The sequence below is a fragment of the Porites lutea genome, chromosome 1 (assembly GCF_958299795.1).
Source record: "Porites lutea chromosome 1, jaPorLute2.1, whole genome shotgun sequence".
NCBI lineage: Eukaryota > Metazoa > Cnidaria > Anthozoa > Scleractinia > Poritidae > Porites > Porites lutea.
The window spans coordinates 35,781,791-35,809,498 of NC_133201.1; the positions used below are offsets into that span (position 1 = coordinate 35,781,791).

Below are 27,708 nucleotides of genomic sequence, written 5' to 3' on the forward strand. Positions count from 1 at the left end.
CCTGTTTAGTTGAGTGAAAGTCTAGGAATGTAACAACACATCATAACACTTGCACCAGTAAACTATGACAAGTCTGATGTTCGCGATAGGCCAATGGCAGATACTAATACTCTTTGTTCACGCTTTACGGTTTTGTAGCCTCCCCGCAGACGTCCTTTGGGGTTCCTTTGTCACGCATTCATTTCTTGACAAACGAACCCTAAAGGGCATGGGAGGCTAACTGCTTTGTCGATAAGGTTCAACTGAGGCGCCAATATCAAAGCGTTTCACATACGAATTAAAATTCATACATTATTCATGTTTCGAAGTTTATTCAAGTGTACTGTCACCTGAGTCTCGTCCTTCGTTCTCTCATTCAATTCTCCACGAAGAAAAAAGCTTTACACGGCATCAACTGTTCATTTCATTTCGAGATTGTAATGATATTATTTATGAAGGCGGTGATGCAGAATATGTAGATTAACTATGCACGATCAGGAAAATGTTGTTTTAAAAACCATATAGTCTTTTTAAGAAAAGCAAGCGGAGTTTTCCAGGATGTTGAACACTCTTTATAATATTGGGCTACTTATTTTCCTTCATGCTGACACGTGCCTGTTTTGAGGTCATAGCCTCTTTTATTCTTTAGTTTCTGCGGCTTGTCCTCCATGGGCGGATAAGGGAATCTGGAGACTTTGTAAGGAACACCTTAAACGTTTTTAGAACTGGGAATAGAATAACCGATAAGAACCACCTGGATTATGACCCTCACTGAGACAATGTTTAGGAATTTTGGTAGGGATAGCGGTGTTCCGGCCCCAACCCGAAGTGGTAGTTGTCTCAAACCCCCGTGAGAGTAGATTTGTGATGTAACTACACCGTGAAATTTTGTTACGTGAGTATTATGGGGTGTCATAACATGTGCTTTTCGCTCTCAAAGAAAATTGCAGTCAGAAGTCTGTAAGATTTGTTCGTGATTGAGCAGTAAAGTTAATGCTGTTGCTATCAAGAAGAGAAGTTGTTTTGGAATTCGAGCAGAACAGGCGGAGTTAAAAAAGCCAACGACAAACTGGCCCCTATTATGAGTGTTACAGAGATGTGCGTATTACAGAGGAAGGAATTGTACATGACTTGGTATCTTTGGACCATTGTGTTAACGTTCCGCAATAGAGACGTACAGCTGTATATTAAGTATAGTAGTGGCCTTCTGACAGAGCACTGAATTGTGAGGCTAATTAGGGCACCACTTGAAACACTTCAAGATGAATTTTACATGATATTGTGCCTCAAATTCTTGAAAACAATACTGATATACTAATGATTATTTGTGGCGCACAAACACCGTGGGTTGAGACTCGCAAGTTCTTAAGGAAACAGTTACGTGTTTATACGTCTTGTCCATGTTGACGTTTCATTGAAGAGGTTCGACTAAATTACAATTCTTGCTTCATACTTTTAAAAACTGATAAGGCTTGAAAAAATCGTGATAAAATGTATGCATCTGTATTAAGCCTGCACTCGAGTGTTTCGATCTGTATTCCATTACACGCGTTCTGCTTTGTTGCGTCTTTTCTACGCACACGCACGCGTATCATTCGTTTGTAATTTGATCCTGCTTACTTGAGCATCTCAAAGGATAGGAACTTTGTAGCGAGCGTTTTGAGTCAGTGGAATCTAATACTGCCCTCAAACTCCGGCACAGTCTTTGCCACTTAGAAAATAACTCCAGACACAGCACAATTAGGACCTTTCCAGTTTTTCGTATAAATATTTTCAAAGACACCTTCATTTCCGCAATGTCTATTAAAGAAGAATTTTGTATCCATTTGAAGGTTTTTTTATTGTTGGTAAATTATCTTTGTAAATTAGGGTGGCATATTCTTAGAATTGTGTTTTACTCATCCCAGCTACAGAAATGCTGTAATCAGTGCCGGATCCAGACCATGAAATAAGGTGGGGCGGTGTCCAAAAAAATTTTATCGGCCCTTCGGGCCTCAGTTTGGTCTAAATATAAGCCACTGGTTATGTAACCAATAAACAATCTATAGATCCGTGTATCTATCCAAAATGTATGCCAATATTATATGGGTATTATCTGTGGTATTTATCATGGGTCCAACATTGTGTTCTCTTGCTGTATCTTCTGGCAGAGTATTGGCGTGACAGAGAAAAAGTACCTCTCGAAAAACTCTAACATGAAATATGTAACGAGTATTGTGCCCGCATTGCTACTACTTCCGAAAGGCACTGTCTGTCTTCTTCAGGCTTTTGGATATTACATGTAACTGCACCCTACTCCAAGGTTCTGTGTAAGTTTACAATTTTTTTTATCATGTTATTTCTCAAAGTTTGCTATATACAGTTTGAAATAATAATAAAATATTTATTTAAACTTGCCGAAGAGAGTAGATTGGTTTATTTTTTTCCAACGAAAAAAACTTCAAACTTCGTTTGACTCAGACAAAAGAAGGCAGTTAGCAATGGCCGTTTTCACACTGGATACGGATTATTCGTCTGAGACGAGTTATGCGTTGGATAATTCGCGCCAGACAGATAATAATTTGAAAAAGGAACGGCTTTAATTTTTGATGAACAATCCACCTGACTTTAGTCATCTGTTCATCAGTTAATTTTGACGGATTTTGAAGATGGATTATCTGTCTCCAGTGTGAAAACGGCCCTGAATGATGAGGAAATGCAAAGACATACAAATGCCAGGGTGGCCCCAAAGGTCCATTCATCCTTCAAGCATGAAGCACTTATTGGTGCAATTGCTTCTCTCTCCTAGACGGGATTTTAGTCCATTCCGTGGTTACTCCTGCAGAAGGTTGTCGAGGGGCCCCGACAACCGTTTTTTATAAAATATCTTTTCGAGGAAGGACATATCACTTGAACCAAGCACATATTACTTGCTCGGGAAAGGCTGCCCCAGTTCTCAGATTTTCCGGCGCAGATGTTTTTGTAACTGGTGGGTGTGTCCACAAGTAGGGAATCAACTGCAGTTTATCAACCTTTAGTAAAAATATTGAGTCGTGCTAAGTTAAATGGGGTTCTCAGAGGTAGATTCTAAAAATGTAAGTATCACTTCCCAATCTTACCTTATCTTAACGAGTTTCCATTTCACTAAAAGTGCTTTTCGGAAAACACTTAAAGATCGCATCAATGACACTTAAAATTGTATAGAGCAGTATTGATGGGTAGTGAACAAAGAAACGTGCAGTAACTCATGTTTAGACGTCAATAAAGTTGATAGCTTTCACCGAAGTCGTGTCATTTCTCTTTCATAGCGCTGAGTTGAGGATCAAGGCAACAAGCTTACACGATGGCTCGCCTTTTGTTGCTTTTAGTCGCAGGGATGATTTTTACAGCTCATGCATCCCTTATCCCAGAGGTAAGTGAACTTTTTTAAAAAAAGATACCTCCAAGTGTTTTTCTTTGCTTTTTCATGAGTTTCACTGTATTCATTTGAGTTAAATCTCTTTCTACGGCCAGTACATACAAAAACGGAAAATTGTATTTAGCTTTTTTTTAATCAAGCATTACATAATATAATTCCATGACGTACGTACAAGTCTATTAACTTTTTTTGCTTTAGAAAATATAGTTACAAACTAGTAAAACAACCGATCACAACTCAGAAAGTTAGGTTTTTACTTGGCATAACTTGAAACGTGAAATTCCCTATCACAATAAGATTTAGTATTGAAGTTGTTTGGAGTGCTAAGAAATTTGAGCGTAGTTTCCTGATGTGGTTTCTGGTACTTCGATCAAGTACCAAGGGCCAGTCCATTCAGAGCTTTGTAAACCAGCAGAAGTACAATTTGAACAGAAGGAGGTAGGAAATCGGAAGCCAATGAATGTGCATGACGTCTAACTTATGGCACAGCCCTTTTAAAAACTAAGAACCATGACTAAAATATGTACGTCTTTAATACGCTAATTAAACAGTAATGCAGAATTTAATCTTTTCCTTCTAAAAAGACTCAAATATAGAAGGAAAAAGAAACCTAATTTTTCAGACTGAGGGTCTAATGATATCTAGTTGGAAAACTTCGCCGATTAAAACCAGGGACCCCTGATTAAAACTGAACTTTATCCTAGGCTTTGATCAGGATTGTAACGTGTACTATGGCGCGCAAAAAGTAGGGTCCGCTAAGTATTCCATCTAAAACAGCGAAGCCGCACTAGGCAGCAGAGTACTTTTAGCAAATGTACCGAAGGATTAATTTCTTTTTTTAAATTCCTACATTTACAGAGTTCATTGCCAGAAACAGAGCTAATGGATGTCGAAGAAAAAGACGATCTGGAAGAAATTCCCGCCGAGGGTTAGTCAATTAAAGAAATAATCGTAAAATGTTATTGTTATTATCTTACATTGTAGTCACTTGTGATGTATATCTGCTTACTGCTAGTCGAGTCTTTATAAGGAAATAGGGAGCAACCAAGACGACGAAAACAAAGACAGTGTCAATAAATAATTGGTTTTATTAGCAAAACAACAGTTCTGCACATGCATAACGGTTTTTAGTACATTTCTTCATTCAACAGGTTCATTTCTATCCTTGTCCTTTCGGTGAGTTGTTCTTTCAGCGGTCCACTGTCGTTAGGATTTTCTATTAAAAATCGATGGTTTCAGCCTCAGTAGTCATTGTATAAGAAGGTAGCATAGATCGTCAGGGTGACTGTAGTCTTAGTCTGCGAAAACAGCCGTTTCTCCTCGCTCTTCGCCCCTGGGGACGTTTCGCGCGGTAAACGTCTGCGACTCAGCGACAGAAATTCCATACTGATGACGTAAATCAATGTTTACATAATATATCCGGTGGTCATGAGGTTCCACATTCCAATTTGTTTAATTTTACGTTTCTCCTTGTCGATTTTACTAAAGTGTTGTGTTCATCTGCGAACGAGCTCCAGCAAAACTCAAATGCTTCTTCTAGAGACTATATTCCACCAATTTAGTAACGCGCGTGTTGCCGATGAGGATAACGATAATTAACTTTCCAAAGCGAGTGATGGGAAATCTCGATAATAATCCTTGACACTGCCTTGTACAGGTCGTCCACTCTGGCCAACTTAACCGCATTCACAGGGAAACCACTGAGACGTGTACAGGCCGACAAAATGCTATCTTGGTGTAGTTTCTTGTATACCTTGTTGTTGTTGCTGGACAGATCTGTAGCATAAGATAAATTAAACGGCGGTGAAAGATTGTCTGAAAATAATGTCCCCTAAAAAAACGTTAAAAACGAAGAACAACAACAAATCAAACACCAGCAAAATTCAACAGAAGTGTAACTTCGTTTTCTTTTTGGGTTTTCAGATAAAGAGCCTCTCATCAATAGTGAGGATTTTGACGTAGATTCCACAGAAATCATTGATGGAGAAGCGAATGAGGATGAACTGGACGAACCCGCTGTAGCTCCAGCACCTGATGGTACTATTTTTTGTTATAATTTGGCCCTTCTTTGTTCACTTGGCAAAAGACTTTAATTATAAATTAAATACTCGACGAAACGCCGAGGCGTTTCCGATGCGTCGTATTTTCGAATGTAGCGTTTTATTTCAAAATCACATTTCCTAAACCATTGGATGCTTAAGGTTTAATGTATGGATGGATAAATGGTGTAGATTACTCAGTTACACGAGGCAGTTTGTTTCTTATAGTCCTCGAATATATGCCGCATTCTTTCAATTCAGGGTGCGCACGCAGTTCATTCGGAGGCGGATGTTTACTCAAGGAAGGTTTTTATTCGCGTGCATAATGTAAAGCTATTTTTTTTTCTCATAACGAAAGAGTATGTAAAGTTATGAAGTAAAAGTTATGAAGTAAATCTGCAAGATCATTGTTCCACGTTTTCTCCCACGTGCTTGCCGCGTGAGAGAAAACGCTCTCAGAGAGCAAGAGTACAGCTGCCGCTCTGTACTGGTAACTGTTGCTTACGGGTTAAAACAACCGCTCTATGAAAGCCTTCTTGCCATTAGAGGCTTAGTAAAGTCAATGTTTGGTTCCTGCTGAAATCTCACTGTCGAGAGATATACCGCCAAACATGTAATCGATCGGTGGCATGCCTTCATTTTTTCAAATTAACTTGCCCTTAATCCTAAAATGCTTAAAATATAAATGGATGCAACAATCAAGTTGATATTCATTAGAATTGTAACTTAATTGATTAATTAATCGATTAATATTTTTATTGATATTATGGGTGACAAATTACTCCTCCGCTGATTTATTATTTCACATGTAAAAAAATACAAAATTGCCATGGCAACGTCACTTATGTCTCAGTACCAAGATGGCGGGAAAGTTTTTAAAGACGATGTCAGGGCAATAAAAGACGCCTTAGAAAAACTAAACACAACGAAAGAAAACATCAAGAAGGATCCTATTAGGTATTCTGTCGAAAAATTCTTAAATTCATGACTGACTTAAGCCAGTGCGCGGAGTTCTACTATCGATAATCAATTTGAGAAACATATAAAAAACCTGCGATTGTGAGCGTAATTTGTCATCTATAATATTAATAGGTAATCGCACATATGATATTAATAGGTAATTACACGTCCTACTTTTTAGATGAAAAATTTTCTGTCAATGGTGAGGAGTTAAGAGCAGAAGATTTTGATGAAGATCCCACAGAAGTTATTGATGGAGTACCACGAGGAGATGAAATGGAATCGCCCGCTAAAGTTCACCTTGGTTACGGAAGTAAAACTTATAATCATGTTTTCTTCCGTTTCATTATTTAGTGAACAAATAAGGCTCAAATACTCGGAATGTAACGTCTCTTTAAATCAACCTCTTCGGTCTTAAAAATAGGCAACATAAAAAAGAACATCCTAATTTAGTTTTGAAAAACACTCGAAAGCAAATATAGAATGGTACCTAAAAAACGTGGGTCTCCGAAAAATTTGGCCCAATCTCGAAATCGTGATAGGTATCTCGGTTGTTGTGTCTCCGAGTCTGGACATTTCTGTTGACTGGTCTCGGGAGTTGTGGATTTGTCGTTTTTTCTTTCCGTTTGGTCTTCATGATTCCAATTTTTCAGAGTTCATGGGTACAGGTTATAGAAATTCAGCCAAATTAGGAAATTACAAAATGCCCGTTAAATTAAGAGAAACATAAAAATAACCGCTTAAAACTTTAAAGGAAGCTTAAAATAACATAACAGAAACATGAGATGCCACGGATGGGCAAAACTGAAGAAGATTAAAACGGATTGAAATTAGGGTTTTTGGAAACTGTTCAGCCTAGCAGTTTTTCATAGTTGATCCCTGCTGCTTGCAACTTCAAAAATAATGCTCTGGAGACGTATTTGTTTGTCTGGGATCTCTGATTTTGTCATGTACATGTAATTTCTTTACTTACTTTGGCGATTGAGGGCGAGTGATTGGCAAAATTAAACAAAATGAACTGGACTGCCGTGATACAGCTCCTGTAAGACAGTGAAACAAGATAAACCAGTATTCATGTATTGGTGCGCTTAGCTTCCCCCGCTAACTTCCATTGGCTTTTTCGGTCATTTTGTTAAGCTTTATATATCGAAATTATCGGCCGTTATATTCTCGGGCTCGGAATTGATAAAAACGCTTTTAGTCTCGGTCTCGAATTATGAAACCCACTTGTGTAACCGGGGTCTCGCAAGTCTCGAAATTACCATATTATACCCCCATTATGATATGATGCTCCTCCTATATCGTCTAGTTGTCGTAAGCGACCATGATCACTTTTCAGCCGGATAATTGAACTAGTTTCCTTGTTTTAAATATCCAGTAAGCGACTTTTATTTAATTAATGAAAACAAATTGCAATATAAAAAAATTGCAGTTAAACTTCATATCACGGATAGGGAAAGGTATTGTAATGTATTAATTTTAAGTTAGTGAGCTTGCAGGATTTCGCTGAGAGTAGTTGTTAAATATGCTTCGTGTAGATAAGTAAAATCCATATACTAAGGATACTAAGGTCCTATGCGATAACAGGTATTCTAGTACACACTACTGAACTATGTCAAACGTTTTATGAAGAATTCATGGATATAGAATGCACTGTATTCTAGACTCCATTATAACCATATATTATATATTATTTCTAGGATGGAGAAAAATTCCCTACCACTGGTGTACAGTACAAGGGAGAAAGTTTTTGAGTGGAAAAAAAGGCGTGAAACAATACTTTTGGCAGTGTGCCCGCCAATGTAACAAAATACAAGGATGCAATGCGGTTGAAATGTGGTTTGCTTACAACTGGAACTGTTACTGGTGTACGAGACAAGATTTGATCCGACCTTATACCAACAAACATGATCTCGCCTACCCAGCACATGTGTGGGTGAGAAGTAAGTCACGACTTTCATTTGGTATTCTCAAACTCATGAAGTTTTCATGCAGTCAAAAGCCAATAAATGACGACCATTCGGGTCAGGTGAATGAATCTTGATAACTAATGAAACACCAGAGTTTTCATCTGAGGTGAAACATGTTTTTCATCTAGCTGAGATCAAACACTTGCATTTTAATGAGATGCTTTATTGATTAACACAACTCATGGAAACAATGCAAACACTCTCTCTTTTTTTTCTATAAGAATATATTTTATATTATAAGAATATCGAGTCTGAAATGTGCAAAATTTTAAGAATGTTCAAGAATAAACCCGAGGCTGGGATTTCGAAAAGGATGATTATTTTGAGTGCTAATGACAGTTCGATGAACGGTACATAAAAGACATGTCTATAGTACACAGGAAAAAAAAAATGAACAAGCCGTTAAAAGGATATGATAAATTCTTTCTTTTTCAATTATAATTCAAGAATAATACAAGAATATTTTCAAGCTAAAATCGGCAGAAAAATAGGAATATTCAGCCTGGCCCGAAAAAACAACATTCTTATATATTAAAAAAAAAAGGTTGTACCAGAGAAAACGTGTCACACCATAATTTCTTATTACAGATGAGAGCACGAGGCCATAGGCCGATCGAGTGCTTTCATCTGTTCTGTTTCTAATTGTTTGGAACCCGTGATAAAGCACCTCCCCTCGTTCCTGACATATCACTTCTTCACTGTTTTAACTTTTTTGTGCTTTCCAAAGCAAAGTAATAGTAATAATATTTATTTATTTATTCAATTTTATGACACTCTTATCAAGTCATTTTTACTCAGGTTTTTATTATTTATTTATTTATTTTTTTTTTTTGCGCAAATTATTGTGTAATTGTTCATAAATTTTAGTCGATGCTGCGGCTGGTTACGGCTTCCCGCCCAGCCAAAGATTTTATTTTTTACTCTGGGCATCCAGACGTTTGTACTGCCATAATAATAATAATAATAATAATAATAATAATAATAATAATAATAATAATAATAATTGAAACTTTATTTCTGTACATGTATTTGAATAATTATAAAAATAATAATAATAATACTAATTATAATTATAAACAATTTGTCGAGCTGCAGAAATGCATCAAATTTTAAGGTGTATACACCGTATTCACAAATGGCGGACACGCGGGAAAAAACTGGTGCCTAGTCATGAAAGCGAGGCGTTGGAGGATAAACAAAAATTGCAAATGAAGACTTTCTGTGAATTTCCAGAGTGTTTAGCACGGATTCCACCTAAAATAACTTTGTACGGACTTCTTTTTAAATACAGTCACGTGGGATGTCTTCTGCTTTTAATGTTTAGTAATGATTTGCTGTTTGCAATCAAAGGGGACGCGTATATCTGCAAGGAAACAGGATGATTTTGTAGGTTTTCGAGTCGGTTTCCGAAGCATCAGAAGCTTGACAGGTGGACGATGACTGGAGAAAAGCGGCAAACATGTTGGCCCAAACTTCACATTGAAACCGAGTACGAAAGCCAGCTCACTGCAATTCGGTGAAACAGAAATATAAACAAATCTTGGTGGCAAGAAAAAAGAATTAAGCGACAGATAGATGGCCTACTTGTTAACGCAAGAGACGTCTGCCGTTGAACAAAACAGTTCAAGTCGAGATGGAAAAAAGGAAGACAGGAAAGAAGAGGTGACTGAGGTTTCGATGAAGTTATGTTTGATTTTTGTTTGCCAGGACGTTATTCTCTGGTCTTTATCAATGAAGGACATCAATTATAACTATTTTTTTTATTATAAATGCAGGAGCGATCGAGTGGAGTACGCTCAAAATTTCAACTTGTTACTCGGCAGACTCGGTAAGCCAGACACATCATTTCAGCGAGTAATTTCGTATTTCTTATCGTTGGCTGTCAAGAGTTTTAACTTTATGTTCCATTATATTTTAAAGTTGAAGAATACATAAATAAATAAAATGATGGTCTTCTTAAACGGATCCAGACTCGAATTTAATTATTCGAAACAGAAGCTTGCCATGTTCAGTCCTGACACAAACATTGCCTTAAAAGTTTAACCTAGTAAAATGTAAGCTTTATACCACTTTTTTTTACCAAGAGCTCTCTGAGATAATGCCCTAAAGGAGACCAGGCAAATAGCAAGCCATAAGATTCACACACTACAGCTTCTAATTTTGATAAAATTATTTTTAATTATTTCGCAATGACAACGAAATCATGAGATTTTTGCTAAGTTCTGCCAACGTACCTCTAACAATTCGCTCCAAAGCGACGGAATTAATATGATCCAAAGGAAGTTGTAAATACAGACATACATATGTACATAGATATGTATAAAATGTCACTAACATGAATGAATGAGCCTCGTGAATGAATCTTTCACCCGCTCTCAGCTTGACCTGTTTTCAGTGGCCATATATCCGTCGCTTATTTCTCTTTTTCTCGCCACCAATATCTGTTTTTATTTCTGTTTTACAGAATTGTAGTGATCTGGCTTTCGTATTCGGTTACAGTGTGAAGCTGGGCCAACATGTTTGCCGCTTTTCTCAAGCCATCGCCCACTTGTCGTGTCCTGCTTCTGATGCTTCGGAAACCTACAAAATCATCCTGTTTCCTTGCAGATATACGCGTCCCTTTTGATTGCAAACAGCAAATCATTACTAAACATTAAAAGCAGAAGACATCCCACGTAACTGTATTTAAAAAGAAGTCCGTACAAAGTTATTTTAGGTGGAATCCGCGCTTAACACTCTGCAAGTTCACTGAAAGTCTTCATTTGCAATTTTTGTTTATCCTCCAACGCCTCGCTTTCATGACTAGGCACCAGTTTTTTCCCGCGTGTCCGCCATTTGTGAATACGGTGTATATAGTACTTAGCAAGAGCTGGTTTATGTTAAAACCTTATCTATGTTTCCTCTTCAATGATGCAATGTGTAACCGCGGCAGGGTTTACTAGATCAGTAGGGGGCTCAGTGGGAGGCAGTACATAATTTATAAACGTTCGGACTAGCACTCAGGGTTTTAAAAACTATTGGAGCCTACTCACTCAGTACCCGTAAAGGAGGAAAAATATTCAGATTTTGAAAACAATACAGGTCAAGTGACTGACGAGCGACACCCGGAATCTACTTTTATTTCCCCTTTTAACCACTTATCGCAAGGATCCAACTGACATTTACTATGAGATATAAGATCGGTCTTCCGAATGACAAACAACAAATAACAACAAACTTTATTACAACATGAATTACAGGGGGAGAGGTATCTACCGGCAAGTAGTGATAGCTAATCGCGGCAGGTAGTTACAGGGACAAGATATTAGATGGTGCAAATGCCAGAGATAAAATGAAGTTACACTTACAAATACGGCGCGAGATACAGGAAGTTACAGTTGATACAGAACTAAAGTTGCAAGGTCATTGCAATATGATCAATATTAAATGTTTTTCGTTATATCAGTAATTGATGTCGAAACATCTAACACAAACATCGACCTGATAACTAATCACGAAGGGATTGCTAAGTGCATGATTATATATCATTTTCTTCACTGTGAGCTTTTTTCCTTTTGTCGTTTCAAAGAACCTCTTCCAGAGAAGAACCAGTGTGACTGGCCCACTGGGGTATGTACCTTTCATAAGGACCCCTGTCCACCGGATATCCCGCATCGCTGCTATCAGCTTGACTATGCATGCAAGGTTCCGACAAATCACTGCTGCTGTCGCAAGTAAGCTGATGATACGCAATATAACATTTTGATAAGAAACAGGAGCATTTATATAGAGGATATTACAGGTGCACGGAGATACGAAATCTGAATGTATTTTCAACCCGACGGGGAGAAGAGAATTTTTTTAAGCCGTCATGTAATGTTCTATTTATTATATAAACCAAACCATTTCACTTTCATAGTTTTTGCTGCGAAAAGAGCGATTTATTTTGTAGCCATAGCAACGGTGATCTTTTCACATGTGAAGTTAACATGTTATCTTTTTATCTTGGTCGTGACTAAAATTTAGAGACCCCTCCAAGCTGTTGCCACGGTAACGACAAAAAGTAGCACATTAAGAGCATCACCTATATATTAAGTATTATAATTTTTATCCAAGTGGGAGATTCCTTTCGAACCATCAAACTTTGCTCTTCCTATCAAATAAATGTCAAAATGGCGCAGATTTTTCTTCCTTAATTTTACGACCGTACCGGGTAAAGTGCAAGGTCAAATTGGTAGATATGTTTGTTTGATATTAATGAACGAACGTTTTTTATAATAGTATTATTTTTTTATAGGCCATGGGGTGGTCGCTGACTAGCATCACCAAACGTCTGACGCTTTAATTTGGTGAAGTAGCTGCAACCGACATATGTTATAATACCAAAAGTAAAAAATACAAGGCTTCAAACTGACTGCAACACCGAGAGAAAATGAAGCAAAAGAATGCGAAAGGTCCTTACGTCCCTTATTCTACGTAAACACAAGCTTAAAGATAATTTTAGAAACGTTTCATAACAGTCATACAGGCGAAGATTAATTTTGATATCTTTTTAGTCAATGCTAAATCTTTTGCGACTTCTTCTTGTAGAACATGATCTAAATGACTTGGAACAGTGAAATCTGACAAAAGCATCTATAGCCGAGTCCATTTTCTCACGGTTGGCATCATTGAAAAGATAAACTTTTAAGACGGAATGCAGCAAAATTGATTAGTTTTAATTTTCAGTGGACAAAAACCTCGTACCAGTAAACAATATCGCATTCTTTTTACATTTTTCAGCAAAGAAAATTTAAAACTAAAGAAAATTTCTGATGAGAGCCCGAGAAAATAAATGTCAAATTTCACGAAATGACACCTTACACATGGAATTTTCAGTATTTTAGCTGTGTTTTCACACTCTTTGTGAATTTGACATTTATTTTCTCGGGCTCCAATGAGAAATAATCTTTGGTGTTGTTACAGATAACTAATTATATCTATAGCCCTTGAAAAATGTAAAAAAAAATGCGATATTGTTTATTCAGGTACAAGGTGTTTGACCACTGAAAATTAAAATTAAACTCTATTTCCTGATGGATTCCGTCTTAAACCATTGATTAATATTTGAAAAACTAACGCTAGAATATTTTGCACTGGTTTAAATAAAGAACAATCTATACATGCAGACTGTTTCTTTTCTTTTCTTTTTTTTTTTTCAAAGTTCAACCGCAGAATAAAGGACTGAGCTACGTTACCTTACGTCGATAATTCGCGCTCCGTTACACATTAGTCTAGCGGTTAAGTGCAAATCTGAGGAGAATTGTGCCTTTGATGATAAAAGCACGATTTTTGGCACAGAGATAATAGAGATCTTAAAAAACATTTTTTGATATAGGGCCATCCCAGATTAATCACGTGACCTCCATTACATTTATCTAAAAATGACGTCATCGGGGCGATCTTTTTGCTTCATTGCAAGTAGAAATAGAGTAGTATCACGCCCACTTTTTCATAAAATCCTTATTTTTCCGCTCCCATACATCTAAAAATAACGATATTTTTGGAATGGTAGCTGTAAATCACCGATGGTGCTATATTTCAGTTTTTATCCTTCGGGAAAACATAGAAGTAACGTCGTGATAGTCAAAATGGTCTTGAGGCAAAACATCACTCGCTCATAGAGAAGAGTCTTGGCCATTTCAATATTATGCGCTATAAATGAAAATAAAAGAAAGCGTTATGTGAATTTCGCACTCAGGGAAATTTCGTAGCGTTTAAGTGAAGTCCATCTCGACCGCTGTCCCTAAGATTACATTCAATGCTTTGGGAGAATAATTCAGTCACTACCAGCAATGTAAGTATTAAGTTTTATCTTATTAAACTGAGTTTAAAATTAGATTAGATTGTTTCTTTCATAGCCAAGAGATAAAGTTAAATTGAGTTGACTTTTTTTAAATAGAAAGTTATATATCGCTTACTCCAACACGTGCTATTTAACTTCGGTAGGAAAGTTAACAGCAACAACAACTTGACGGCTTTTTATCTCAAGATATTTATGATTGCTTGTCAGTTTGAGCTTAAGTTTCGTTTGCTTCGTTCAAAGTTAAAGCAAAATGTTTCTGTTAGCCTGTTATTAGCGAAAAGTTTTTCAGTCGGAGAACGTTTTTTAGTATTAGTTTAACAATCCTGGCTTTAACTGTTAAAGTGAATTAAACAATTAAATAAAATACCTAACCAAATTTTTCTTTGCGAGAAAAAAGAATTGGAACGTGAGCATATATAAACTCACTTATTTAGTTTGTTATTGGTTGGGAACATTTCCTAGTGTTGTGTAGTCTAGTATTTATACATTGAATAGCGGAAACAATTTTGTATATGATATATATTTTCATAATTTTAAAGAACATGGTTACATATTCAAAAAAGGTATACTTTCAATCTTTTTAATATTTCGTGAATTTCGGCTTTTCAGGTGAAAAAAAAAACTCTTCACTGCAAGCCGCCATAATTTTGATAGTAAAATGTAGCTATGGCAAAAGTTTACAAGGTTATCAATGACCCTTTACAACCTGCAACGGAAGCTTCTGATACGTCGTGTTTACCAGTAGATTGGAACAAGTGTATTTTGTGTCAGACAGACACATCCGAAATCCTGTCTTGTCCGACTGATTCTAAGCGTATCACGAAAGGAGCAGGTTATAAGACTGTGGCAGAAAATCTTCAAGCTTTTGAGAAAATTGGTTCTTTACCTAAAACAATAAATCTGTGCCGATTAAATGAAGGAGAAGGAATCGAAGCGAGTTTCCAGCAACATAAAGCCAAATGGAATGACTCGTGTAGACTGAAGTTCAACAAGACAAAACTCCAACGAGCAGAGAAGAGAAAAGCAGCTCCAGATGATAGTTCAAGTTCAAAAAGCCCAAGAAAATACACGCGTAGAAGCCTTGAAAAGTTACCAAACCCTATTCATCAATGCTTCTTCTGTGGTAAGCAAGCTGAAGGTGAAGACTCCTTGCACAGAGCATCGACACTTGAGCTTAATGCCCGAGTTCGTCACTGCGCTTTACAGTTACAGGACAAACCTCTATTAGCCAAACTGAGTGCTGGAGACATGGTAGCTCAAGATGCTGAATATCATGTCAAATGCCTTGTTTCCCTTTATAACAGAGCACGAGGAACCGAAACATATAGTGCAGAAAGTGATGCGGATGCCGTTAATCACGGCATTGCTTTTGCTGAACTTGTTTCTTATATAGAAGATGCAAGAATGGACAATCTGGTAGCCCCAATTTTCAAATTGTCTGACCTAGTCAGTCTATACAGCAACAGGCTTAAACAACTTGGAACAGAAGTAGCGGGACGCATCCATTCAACTAAACTCAAGATTAGAGTGTTGAGCTACTTTTCAGAAATGGAAGCTCATACCCAAGGCCGTGAAGTTATTCTGGCTTTCAACGGGGATGTTGGTGCCGCACTGAGAAAAGCATGTGAACATGACGCTGATGGGGATGCTGTTCATCTTGCTAGGGCTGCTACTATAGTTAGAAGAGATATGTTCAGTAAGAACTACTACTTGCCACTACTTGCCAGGAACAGTCTGTGCCTAATTCACTGCTAGCACTGGTTACCATGGTACTTAATGGACCAAATATCAAATCACGTTCCTCCAATGTGTCTCAGGCTGCCCTCTCTCTGTCTCAGCTTCTTCTATACAACAGCGTGAAGCGCTACAAGGAAAATGATACAGATATTGTCCGACACAGCCAACAACGAGAAGCACCTCTACCAGTCTATTTAGGTGTGATGCTTCATACAAAGACCAGGAAACGTGAACTTGTGGACGCTCTTTTTAATCTTGGCTTGTGTATATCGTATGACCGTGTATTAAAAATCTCCACTGAGCTGGGAAACAACATTTGTTACTACTATCAGCAGAAAAAGGTTGTTTGTCCCCCTCGACTGAAAGGTGGTATTTTCACCACCGCTGCAGTAGACAACATTGACCACAATCCCAGCTCAACTAGCTCTCACGACTCATTTCATGGAACTGGGATATCCCTCTTTCAGCACCCCACTGAGAAAGACAATGACGAAAACAGTGGAGTTCAGCTGCCTGCTGACGCAATTCAGGACAATATACGTGCACAAAAGAAGGCATTAATGCTACCAGAGTTTTACACAACGGTGCCTCCTGTCGCTTTGCGTAGGGACGACCCACCCATCCCACAGCTTCAAGGGCCTAACAAAGGAGAGTGCCAGCGCATTCCTGAAGAAACAGTGAAGGAATACCGGTACAGTTGGCAAAAATCTTTTTTTTTTTTGGACATTGCTTTCCTAGGTGACTGTAACTGCAGTATTAATAACTACAAAACTGATATTTTATTAGTACAATTTACAAGTGGTTGCAAGAGGTAAGTCGAGTAGTAACTAATGAGACCGTAAAAGATGCTGATGCCGTTTCCTGGTCTGCATACCATGCAAGTCTGCAACCATCTAGTAAATCATCCGAATGCTGCGTCACAGCAACCTCTCTACTGCCTCTTTTTCATGATCAAGCCCACTCCGTAGCCATGATTCGCCACTCAATGGACGTTGCTAGCAAAGCAGTGCAGAGTTTAAATCCTGGTCAGGTGGCCATTATCACTGCAGATCAACCTCTATACACAATTGCAAAGCAAATCCAGTGGAACTGGCCAGGAACCCATGGTGAGGATAAGTTTGTGGTGATGTTTGGGGGACTGCACATTGAAATGGCAGCTCTGAAGGCCATACGAAATCTCTTAGACGGCAGTGGATGGGGAAGTGCACTAGTACAAGCCGGTGTTGCTACGCCTGGGACGGCTGATTCATTTTGTCGCGTTACTCATGTAACACGCACTAGAAGAGCCCATCAGATCACGGCTGGCAGTCTGTTTGTACTTCTTGGAAAGGCTTATTCTCAGTATCGTGTCAGTCTGAGCGACGACCAGAATCCGCTGTCATTAGAAGAGTGGTGTTCGCACAGTGCAGAACTTTATCCACAGTTCAAGTTCTGGTTGCTTATCCTGCAGATGCAATTGGCCGTATTGATCTACATTAGAGCTATTAGAGAAGCTGACTTCGAGCTGTACGTTGACGCACTCACGCAAATTGTTCCGTGGTTCTTTGCTCTAGACCAAATTCACTACGCTAGATGGATCCCTGTTCATTTACGGGACATGGTTACACTGAAAGACGTTCATCCAACTGTTTTTGCTGAGTTCATGAAAGGAAATTTTGTTTTAAAGAAGACAGAACGCAGATTCTCGGCCATAGCAATTGATCAAGCGCATGAACAGAACAATGCTTCTGTGAAAGATGACGGAGGAGCTGTTGGCTTAACGGAAAATCCGGCTGCATTGCGGCGGTGGATGGTATCTGGACCAGAGATGGCCAGAGTTATTGAAGAGTTTGAAGCATCAACAGAGAAGAGAAAATGTTTAGATTTCCGTCATCATGAGGAGGCCAAACACGTGTAGAAAAAATTTGCACAAAATGTTGAAGATCTCGCCAAAGCCATCGAAGAAATGGGAAATCCATTCACCGAGAACAGCAACGATCTTCTTGTTCTGGACAGTAGAGACCTTGCAGATCCAGCCATTATTGATTCTGTTCGTAAAATTGAGAAATTGGGACAAGAGCAGTATGACATCTATGTAGGAGAGAGGCTAGTCGATCAAACAAAGTCCGTCTGGGAGCCTATCAAGAAGAACAATTTGGCACTATTTAGCCGACCTCCAATCCGAGAAAAGACAAAGTCGCAGCTTCAGCCTGCTTCCCTGAAAAATGACTGCTCCCTCTTTTCACGTCTTTACGTTGCATCTCAGGTCCGCAATGGCAATCTTGATTAATTTTTCGAACATGAGAATCAGGCATACCCTCCAGCATTATCACAAAATGGCAAGCTGAGAACCGGTACTAAGTCTGACCTTGTTAGTTGTCTGGAAGAACTGGTTAATTCCCGCGAGAATGCCACTCATCCCAGTGTGGAAGTTATCATCCTCGATGGCTCTGTTATTGTAAACATGCTTCGACCAGGTTCAGCAAAAACTTTCTTGGATTATACTTCGCAAGTTTTTCTTCCATACGTAGCGTCCCAGCTGCAGCAAGCAAGTAGAATTGACATCGTTTGGGATGAGTACCGCCCTGACAGTTTGAAAGCTGAAACGAGGGTTAAGAGAGGAAAGGGAGTTCGAAGACGCGTAGAGGCTTCAACACCAATTCCAGGAAACTGGCAAGAGTTTTTGCGCACTGATGAAAACAAAGTAGAACTGTTTCGTTTTCTAGCAAATAGAGTGCCATGCATCGAAACCGAAAAGCAAGTTCTCAGCACTATTCAGTCTGGTATAGTTTGCAATCAGTCAAGAAATGTTTTGAGGCTTACCCCATGTACACACGAAGAAGCAGATACCAGGATCATCTTGCACTTGGAGGACGCTGTCACTGAAGGATTTAACAAAATATCCATTCGTACCGTTGACACCGATATAGTGGTTTTGGCAGTGGCAGCAGCACAGCGCCACGGAAACACTGAAATCTGGATCGCTTTTGGTACAGGAAAGAGTTTCCGCTTTTTGCCCGCTCATGAAATGGCTAGAGTACTGCGACCAGACCGATGTACTGCCTTGCCGATGTTCCACGCCTTTACTGGGTGTGACACTGTTTCATTTTTTGGAGGAAGAGGTAAACGAACTGCCTGGGACACGTGGAGATCCTACAACAATATCACGTCGATATTCGTGTCTTTGGCAAACACCCCAGAGTCTGTGGAGAGCTCAGTTACATCACTGGAGCGATTTGTGATTTTGCTGTATGATCGCACCAGCAGCCTAGAAGACATCAATCAGGCCAGGAAACGCCTCTTTGCGCAAAAAGGGAGGTCGATCGAAAACATTCCACCGCCGAAAGCAGCCCTTGTACAGCACATCAAGCGGGCAGTCTATCAAGCTGGTTATTGCTGGGCACAAGCGACGACTTCAAGCCCTGATCTCCCATGCCCTAGTGAATGGGGCTGGAAAAGAAAGGAACCATGCGGCTGGGAAGCCAACTGGACCTCACTACCAGAAGCAACGGTGGCCTGCAGAGAACTTTTGAGGTGTGGTTGCAAGAAACGTTGCAAAAAGAACTGCAAATGCTCAAAGGCTGCTCTGCAGTGCACAGCTCTATGTCAATGTGGTGGACAATGCACTGAAAACTAGGATTTTTCATGGAGAAACAGCAGTGAATTCTATGCTTTCTACGCTTTCTATTACATGTAGCTTTTATTCATGGTAGTAAGGATTTCTTAGAACGAAAGTCGTTTTTTTCCATTTCTAAATTGGTGTTTTTAAAACAGCAGGAAACCAGTTTTTCTATACGAATCTGTCCCTATGTTCGTACCAAGCTCTATAATCGAACATTTGCAATAGTTTTTTCCACACCATCATGTTGCACTTTTGTCATGTGTATGATAATTTGGTATAAGAGAACCAAATTCTGTATTATTCTTACTTTTACCCCATGCTCACACCTCATTTAGAGCTTACATGACGTTTTTAAGTAATAGGGTTGTTGCCATGACAACAGTAAACGGCTGCGATGTGAGTATTGTGATGAGGACACAATAAATACGGTGTAAGAAGCATCCTGACCTTAAAGTATAATTTATTTCGTTAACTGCTATAGATTTATTAATGGCAAATGTAAAAAGGCAACGCCCTTTTTAAAAAACGTCGCCATGTTGGTCACGTGACTTATCTGCGATGGCTCTATATCTAAATTTTTTGAAAAAGATATGAGCTGCAAGTGTGTTAAGTTTCATTCTTTTATCATAAAAGGCACAATTTTTACTCCCAACTGCTGGACTACATAAGCTTCTCTACACTTCTCCGCCAACTGCTATCTTGAAAAGTCTGATTACCGTATTTATTCGAATAAGCGCCTAGCCTCGAATAAGCGCCCACCCCTTCTCCTCCCAATCAAACTCAAATAAGTGCTCACCGCCACCCCACCCACTTGAGTGAATAAATTCTAATAATAGACTTCCCCGAGGACAGCGTTTCCTTCAGCATATTTCACAGAAACCTTGCTTAGTTACTTCTTCGCGTTTTGTTATTAGCATTAATTATTTTGTTGCAAAATAAACATACTTCACTTACTCAAAATGGTGAAAATTTAATAAGCGCCCAGCCTCGAATAAGCGCCCACTCTCAAGGTCCAAAAATTTAATAAGCGCCCAGGGCGGTTAATCGAATAAATACGGTAGATTCAGTTTTTTACTGGGATGGGACATTAACCCATCGCCCAATCCCCAACCTAGAGGGTCAGGCGTTGCAATTCGTCTGGCCTTTCACCTAAAACCTACCCAGCACAGTTGAACATACCAGGAGCCAAGGTCCCAACTATTTTAGTTTCCAGCATCACTAAGACACCGGTCATTATTTATCGCCTGGGGGAGGATTTTTGGCTAAACAAGACGAAATTTAGCCGATCCCCCCTTTGAATGTTACATCACTGAAGTGATCCCCCCTAATAACTTTTGATGACTCTCGCCGATCCCCCCTCCCCCACATGTCTTCATTTTCCAAGCAAATTTGAGTGGTTTTCCCCTCTGATTCCTTCCAAAGTTTTCAGCGATCCCCCCTTTGGGTTCTCAGTTAAGACTGATCCCCCTTTTGTTCTCCCAAAAATCAAGTGATCCCCCCCCGCCTGGCGATGAATAATAACCGGTACCACCCCACCACTTTAAGCCTCAACATTTATAGAGTGTATAAAGGATTTAAAGCATGGACTGTATATAATATATGCGCTCTTGATAAATTCCATTTCTAATAATTATCAATCATTGTCTGTGATTAGTGCTAAAAATATTTACTGTATATTACACTATTAGGAATCGATGACGCCTTCAAAGTGGCGGCAAAGATGAGCTTGCGGAAAATCCTTAAAAGAAAACAAAACTCCGTGAGATCAGGAAGAGCACGTATTATAGTCGGCGGTCGCTTCTCTGGAAAAAAATCTTGCTTGATCGCAGGTTAAAAACATGTAGGACATGTAAGTTAACTTACACACAATGTTAGTCGGAAATACGAGTACAATGAATAGAGTGCAATGAAAGGGAAACCCCATATTCGAGTTGAGAAATTCTCAAAATAATTAATGAGCGGATAGAAACAGCTGAAAACAATTCTTATGGATAAAACTAGCGTGAATCATCTACTTATTTCCTTTTGCTATTAGAATGAACAGTAAACAAGTAAAGGGATAACGAGGTCAACCGTATAATACAAATTTGCGTTTGTCATTATCCCTAAACGTGATTCAAAATCTCTCTATTTTCTTTTTTATTTATCTTTTATCCACTCTTCTGATTTCTCACATATGTGATCTTTAGACGGAGTATTGGCTTGAAAGATTTAAAGCGTCTCTTGAAACTCTCCAACTTGATTGTTGAAAAGTATTGTGCCCTAAATACTAAAAAAAAAAATTAAGCGATATGTCAACTGTATGCTTTTAAAAACTGATAGTACAGCCCTAAAAAGATTTTCTGGAAGGAACATTAAGTTGTTTCGATACAGTTTTTCACAGGCCATGCTGATATTTTTCAATCACCTGAAAATGTAGTTTTAAGTATAATCGATATTACTATGACAACAATAAACAAAAATCTTTGAAATTGGTAAAAAGCCGAATTTTGTGTGATCTAGACCAGCTACTGAAAATCCAGCACTAGGAACTTAAAGTTTGGTGTTCAACAAAAGATCTCCGTAAGAAGTAAAAAATTCTGTATGTTTGAATTTTTGTTTATTGTTGTCATAGTAACATCGATTTTACTAAACCCACGTTTTGACAAATTTCAATCTATATTTAATCACTGGTGAAAATTGTATAGCGATCAGACAAGGATAAAATCACTTTTAAAGTGATTGAAAAATATCGGTATGGCCTCTGAAAAACCTTAAAAAAAACCTCGAAACACCTTAAAAGCGTGAATATCTAGGGCGGAGTTTCAGGACCGATGAGCCCTTGCCTCTGTTTGCAGCATTCCCAGAAAAGGAAATTGAAGCTCTTTTATTGCTGAAAGTCAAGTGAATTTTTGCGTCCGTTTTGTAACCATTAATTTATCAGGTATTTGTCATAACTGCAAGTTTTATGAGAAGTTGAAGGCCAACTAATAACTACCTTATCGAACCTTATATCGCGGTCTACGTAACACTAATCGCTTAAATGAAGAACCTATTGCCTGAAATCCTTCATAAAAAGCCGATACGTCGTAAATTTCATTTTCTTTAGCGCACGTTGTATCAATAATCTTGTTTTCCTGTTTTCTACGAATATCGCCTGATTCACTATTTGTTGCACTCGTTGTCGCTTCACCATGGCGTCTGTAACAAGTCAATGACTAAGCTGATTCAGTCTATGGGTCAAACTGCTTAATTACAAAAATTGGCTTGACATTGAAGTACAAGGTCAGTTAATTGACTTATGACGTCTGAAAAGGTTAAATCAAGGGCAGTGATGGCAAATACCACATTTGCGCTCGAATTTACAACCCCATGTAGACGGGTAGGCAAATACGGTATTTAACATCTTTGCCTTTTATTCCCTCCTCTTTTGCACTTTTTTGGAGCACATATTCCCAGCAAATTTAATTGTGTAAGTCTAGTTTTCGTGCGTAACTGTTTGGGGTGAACGCGAGTTTTTGGCATATTGGAAATATACCAATATATGCTCCGATCAGTATTCATTTCAACCTCGCGTCAATGGTTCTTTAACAAGAGTATTTAGAACAATATTGATCTGGGTAATAAAGTAAAAAAGTGTGGTGGCTCTAACAGAATTATACCTGCTTTTTGCGGGGATGATTTTTATAGGTCATGCATACTGCCCTATTCAAAGAAGAAGCTGCAGTTAACTTTTAACACTCAAAGTTCTATCGCACGAAATTTTTAACCTTGCATGAATAGCACTCAACCGTGTAGAAATGAACAAAGAACTGCGCGGTATTTACGAAAGTTGTTTTTTTTTATCAGTAATCATTTTTATTCCAAATACGTACAGACTTGAAACCACTGACTTTTAGCCCCTAGGGTGGGAAATTTTTGAAGGAAATCTACTGTCTCCATCGTGCAGTATTTCATTTGAAGGTCTTTGTAGAAAAATAACATTATGTCCAAGAAATGCCTATTAGTAAGTGGTATTGGGGTATGGAAACTGACCTGAAGGACGCAGGGTGGTGGTATCATGGTCAGACCACCATAAGGCAAAAAAAAGCACTAGATTTTAGCTATTTCTTAGAACATCCATCAAAACTTTTGATTTTGCTTTATTTTGAATGGCCCAATGTATGTTCCAAATGAAATTAGCCAGTCATTTCAACCTCGTATCAATGGCTTTTGAAATTATATAGAATATTGATGGGGTTAATGAACTGAAAAAAAAAAACGAACGTGTGGTGAGTATAATAAAATCACCCGACTGCTTTTTTTGTACGGATGATTTTCACAAAACCTGTATCCCTTATCCAAAGAGGAAGTTAACTTTCGTCAAAGTTCTATTACACGATAATTTGAACGCTTGTATACATAGCACTCATTTTGCACTCACCATGTAAAACGAACAAAGAATTTGCGGTAACTCTGAGGAAATCAGGACGTTTTGCAGCATTTTTGCAGGGTTGAATATCCTTAATTCAAAACAAGTTCACTTTCAAAGCTCAAAGTTCGATCTATTGCACGAATTCCACCCTTGCATGAATGCCACTCAACCGTGTCACATGAAACTGTCAATGAGCGCATTCGTATGGAAAACCCGGTAATTCCGGGGAGAATTCAAATGGAACGGTTCATCCCAGTGGAACTTTTCCAAAAACAAATTGAAACAAAGTTAACAAAGTGAAAACAAAGTTAACTTTTTCCCGTTTTTACCGAAACGACATAAGTTTTTGTACCATTTATCTGGTTAACCAGTGCCAGGCTTCCTCTTGAGGCGGAAGGTGATTTGTTTTAACCCCAGCCTACTCGTTATCGGGTGTTTTGCAACTGATACCACTCTAACTCTTTTCGGAAAAGTTTTCAAGTCCAGTACAATTTGTCAGAATTTTTTTTTCCTTACAAATGGTAAGCGCTCAATGTTTCATGACCTTGCATGCCTAACACTTAAAATATGTCAGATCAATGCATTGATAATTGATGATAATAAAGATAAGATAATAAACATATTAAGTTGCCGAGGTAACTTGTGTTTTAGAAATCAATAAAGTTTGCAGCACTTACTGCAGCTTTGTCACTTGTCTTTTACAACAATAGGGTGTACACCAAGATAACAAGAACAGTACCATTGCGCAATGGCTCGTCTTTTGCAGCTTCTTGTTGCAGGAATGATTCTCACAATTTATGCATCCCATATCCCTAAAGTAAGTTAACTTTTACCTATCTTGCGAAACTTTTACAAACAGGTTGTTCCAAATGTTTATTTTACAACTAAATTATTTACAGAAATGCAAAAGGCGTTTTTTTTTTCAGAATCATTATTTTTTAGTGTATATTAATATTTTCTTATTACTTACTCATTGTAACAGACTAGCCTTAACAAAATGCTTAGTACTGGGAAAGCTTAAAGGAATGGCCTCAACGTCTCGACGTGGTCATCCTTTCTGGCAAGGCTCTTTCATTGATGTTAAACTGAACTAACATTTTCCTAATCAAAAACCAATGAAAGAAATCATTGCGGCAATGAGAGGTCAGAAAACAACTCTCAGTTTTCATCACTTACATTGCATTTAAGACGAAAAATCCAAGGTACGTGTTGAAGTTGTTTGGTAGCTTCAATCGATGCTTATCAATACCTTTTGCCGCCCCTCCATATCAAAAGAATGAAATCTCATAACAAGAGTATTGGCTAACACCCTGATTTAATAAGGCACGGCTTATAAAGTGTGCGATTCAAATGGATTAATTTTCTTCGAATTTTTGTACTTAACAGTGGTCACATTGCTTCATTTATGCAAACTTTCAACCGGTATTAAAGAACTGCACGAAAAGTACAAAGTGTAATTGTCTGGTACAGATCCCTCACGACGAGCAGGGACAGGACCTATGCTAGATTGGCTACCCGCTTCCTTAACAGCAGCAACCACATTTAAATCACAGAAGATCCTTTTTAAAGCCAGAGCACTGGGTTCAAATTTACTCCAACCAAAAGGAGATTACGTACATCCCACCTTCCAATATTACAACGCCAGTATTGAAACCCGCCCTCCCCAGTTACACAATTTTCTCTGTTTCTCTGCCGTCCTCCCACCACTGACATTTTATGGGCCTCTGTACCGCCACCGAAATGATCCCCACCATCGAAATGATCCCCGCAACCGAAATGACCCCCAATCACCACCGAAATGATCCCCACCACCGAAATGATACCTATTCGCAATCGAAATGATCCCGTCATAAATTTTCGGAACCTTGGCTTAAATGGACTTGGGACTTTGCTATCTATTCCAAATTCTTCGTTTCTTCATGCAAACACGATTCTTAACAGAGGAAAATAGAGAAAGCAATTAGACTGATAACAGTTCTATACACTGATTTTATTTTCAAAATTTTAACATTTTTTTAAGGAACCACCTAAATCCGCCTTGAACAGGGAACAGGTTTATCATAATTATAACGTGATAACGAGCAGATTACAACTAGTTTTGCGTTAAAAACTTGACAGTGTTAGAGCATGCTGCCGGGCTATAAAATGTCAGCACATTTTGTCACACTATTCTTTTATGTCAGAAAGAAATCCACAGATATAAATGTCGGCTCACTCCATGACATCAGGGTGAGTTTCCATGTACTGGCAAAGGCCGCACACAGTCAGCACAGCAGAAAAATAATTGTGAATGACAGAATAATTTTCATGATGTTAATGATTTGAGATGACAACTACAGCAGCTAGTGCAAGTACCGAAATTAATTGGAAAGCACGTGTTGTAATGTGAGCCTGTAACTGACGTCATCACTGTCGTCATGACATCATCAGGAAGACATAACCTGATTGCAAAATTTGACTTATTTTGCTTTAACACAATTTTATTAAAAAGATTTTCTTGCAAAAATATTTTTAAAAAATTGGAAGAAATAGAAGACATAAGTGAATTGCATCTTTTGAACAAGTATTGTCTAGTGTTAGACCAAAAAAAAAAACAATTTACTGCAAAATAAAGTGCGGTAAAAGGTAAATTGCACACCGTAAAAAAGATGCAATATAAATAAATAAAAAGCAGGCACTAAATTGTTGTCCAGTTTTTCTAGTCCTCTTAATTCCATTCCCGATATTCCGGGGATCATTTCGGTGGTGACCGCCGGTATCATTTCGGTGGTGGGGATCATTTCGGTGGTGATTGGGGGTCATTTCGGTGGCGGGGATCATTTCGATGGTGGGGATCATTTCGGTGGCGGTACAGCCTCCCCCCGAGCTATGAGAGGTTCTGCGATATACGTATTTTTAGTTATCTTTTTCACAAAGCCAATTGAAAATGTTTTCGCTTCACTTGAATTCCAAAAATAATGGTCTAGTTTCGTCTGTTCCAACGGATGGCTAAGATGGACATGGATTGAAACTTGAAAAAGTTGGAGAATAACTGCACCTGAGCTCCGATTTTTTTTAAAACAAAAAATGAATAAATAAATCCAGTAAGAAAATTAGTTACCGATTTATTCATTTATTTATCAGATAAAAAAGTATCCTATCAATGGCGAGAAGTTTGGAGCAGACGATTTTGATGAAGATCCCAGAGAAATTATCGACAGAGAGGTGAAAAGTGATGAAATAGACGAGCCTGTACTCTCAAAGCCTGATGGTATAAACATCTCTTGTTTATCTGTTACTTTTTTCCTTGTGTAGTCACATTGTGTGTTTCATATAGGAGTGGTGACTTGTTACGTATAAGCCCGCTTCTGGATTTGTTTCAGTCTAAGTTTATTTGCTATCGAATTACGCTCAAGAAATAATAGCAATGTTTCTAGTTTCCAGCACAAAATTTATACTTAAACAGTAGGACCTATGTACAAGTCTCTCAGTGGTTTTATAACGGCTATTGTTACATTTTTGGTCAAAAATTGTTATATTTCGGGTTTATGTTACGTTTCGCGTTAGTTGTTACATTTTGTGTTGTACATTGGGCCTGCTTTCGGTGCTTCAATTTATTGTCAAAAATAAACTTTCCTTCAAAGAAAAAGTATAAATAAAGAAAGGTGTAAGATTGTTATTTATTCTTTTTGTTGAACATTTCCGAGTTGCCCCAAGCCTCGGTTATTTTAATCCTCGTGCAAATGAAACTCAATTAAGGTCATTTGCACCATGACGACTTTTTGCTAAACTAAGATCAGAATTCATCTAGTTTTTTTCTTGAAGATGT

At 38.3% G+C, this 27,708-nt stretch overlaps 1 protein-coding gene across 1 annotated transcript; it reads left to right on the forward strand.

Moving 5' to 3' along the window:
• Positions 1-3,208: 3,208 nt before the first annotated feature.
• On the forward strand, positions 3,209-13,031 carry LOC140949252 (uncharacterized). The gene is made up of 7 exons (XM_073398480.1): positions 3,209-3,370; positions 4,235-4,304; positions 5,300-5,413; positions 6,557-6,688; positions 8,076-8,318; positions 11,914-12,058; positions 12,622-13,031. The coding sequence occupies exons 1-7, from the start codon at positions 3,302-3,304 to the stop codon at positions 12,638-12,640; spliced, it is 792 nt and encodes a 263-aa protein (XP_073254581.1). The 5' UTR covers positions 3,209-3,301; the 3' UTR covers positions 12,641-13,031.
• The last annotated feature ends 14,677 nt before the right edge of the window (positions 13,032-27,708 follow it).

Excerpts from the sequence above, each read along its gene's own strand:
- LOC140949252 (XM_073398480.1), top strand. The coding sequence starts at position 3,302 with ATGGCTCGCCTTTTGTTGCTTTTAGTCGCAGGGATGATTTTTACAGCT. Across the intron at positions 4,305-5,299 it reads GGAAGAAATTCCCGCCGAGG|ATAAAGAGCCTCTCATCAAT; the intron begins GTTAGTCAATTA and ends TTGGGTTTTCAG. Across the intron at positions 5,414-6,556 it reads TGTAGCTCCAGCACCTGATG|ATGAAAAATTTTCTGTCAAT; the intron begins GTACTATTTTTT and ends CCTACTTTTTAG.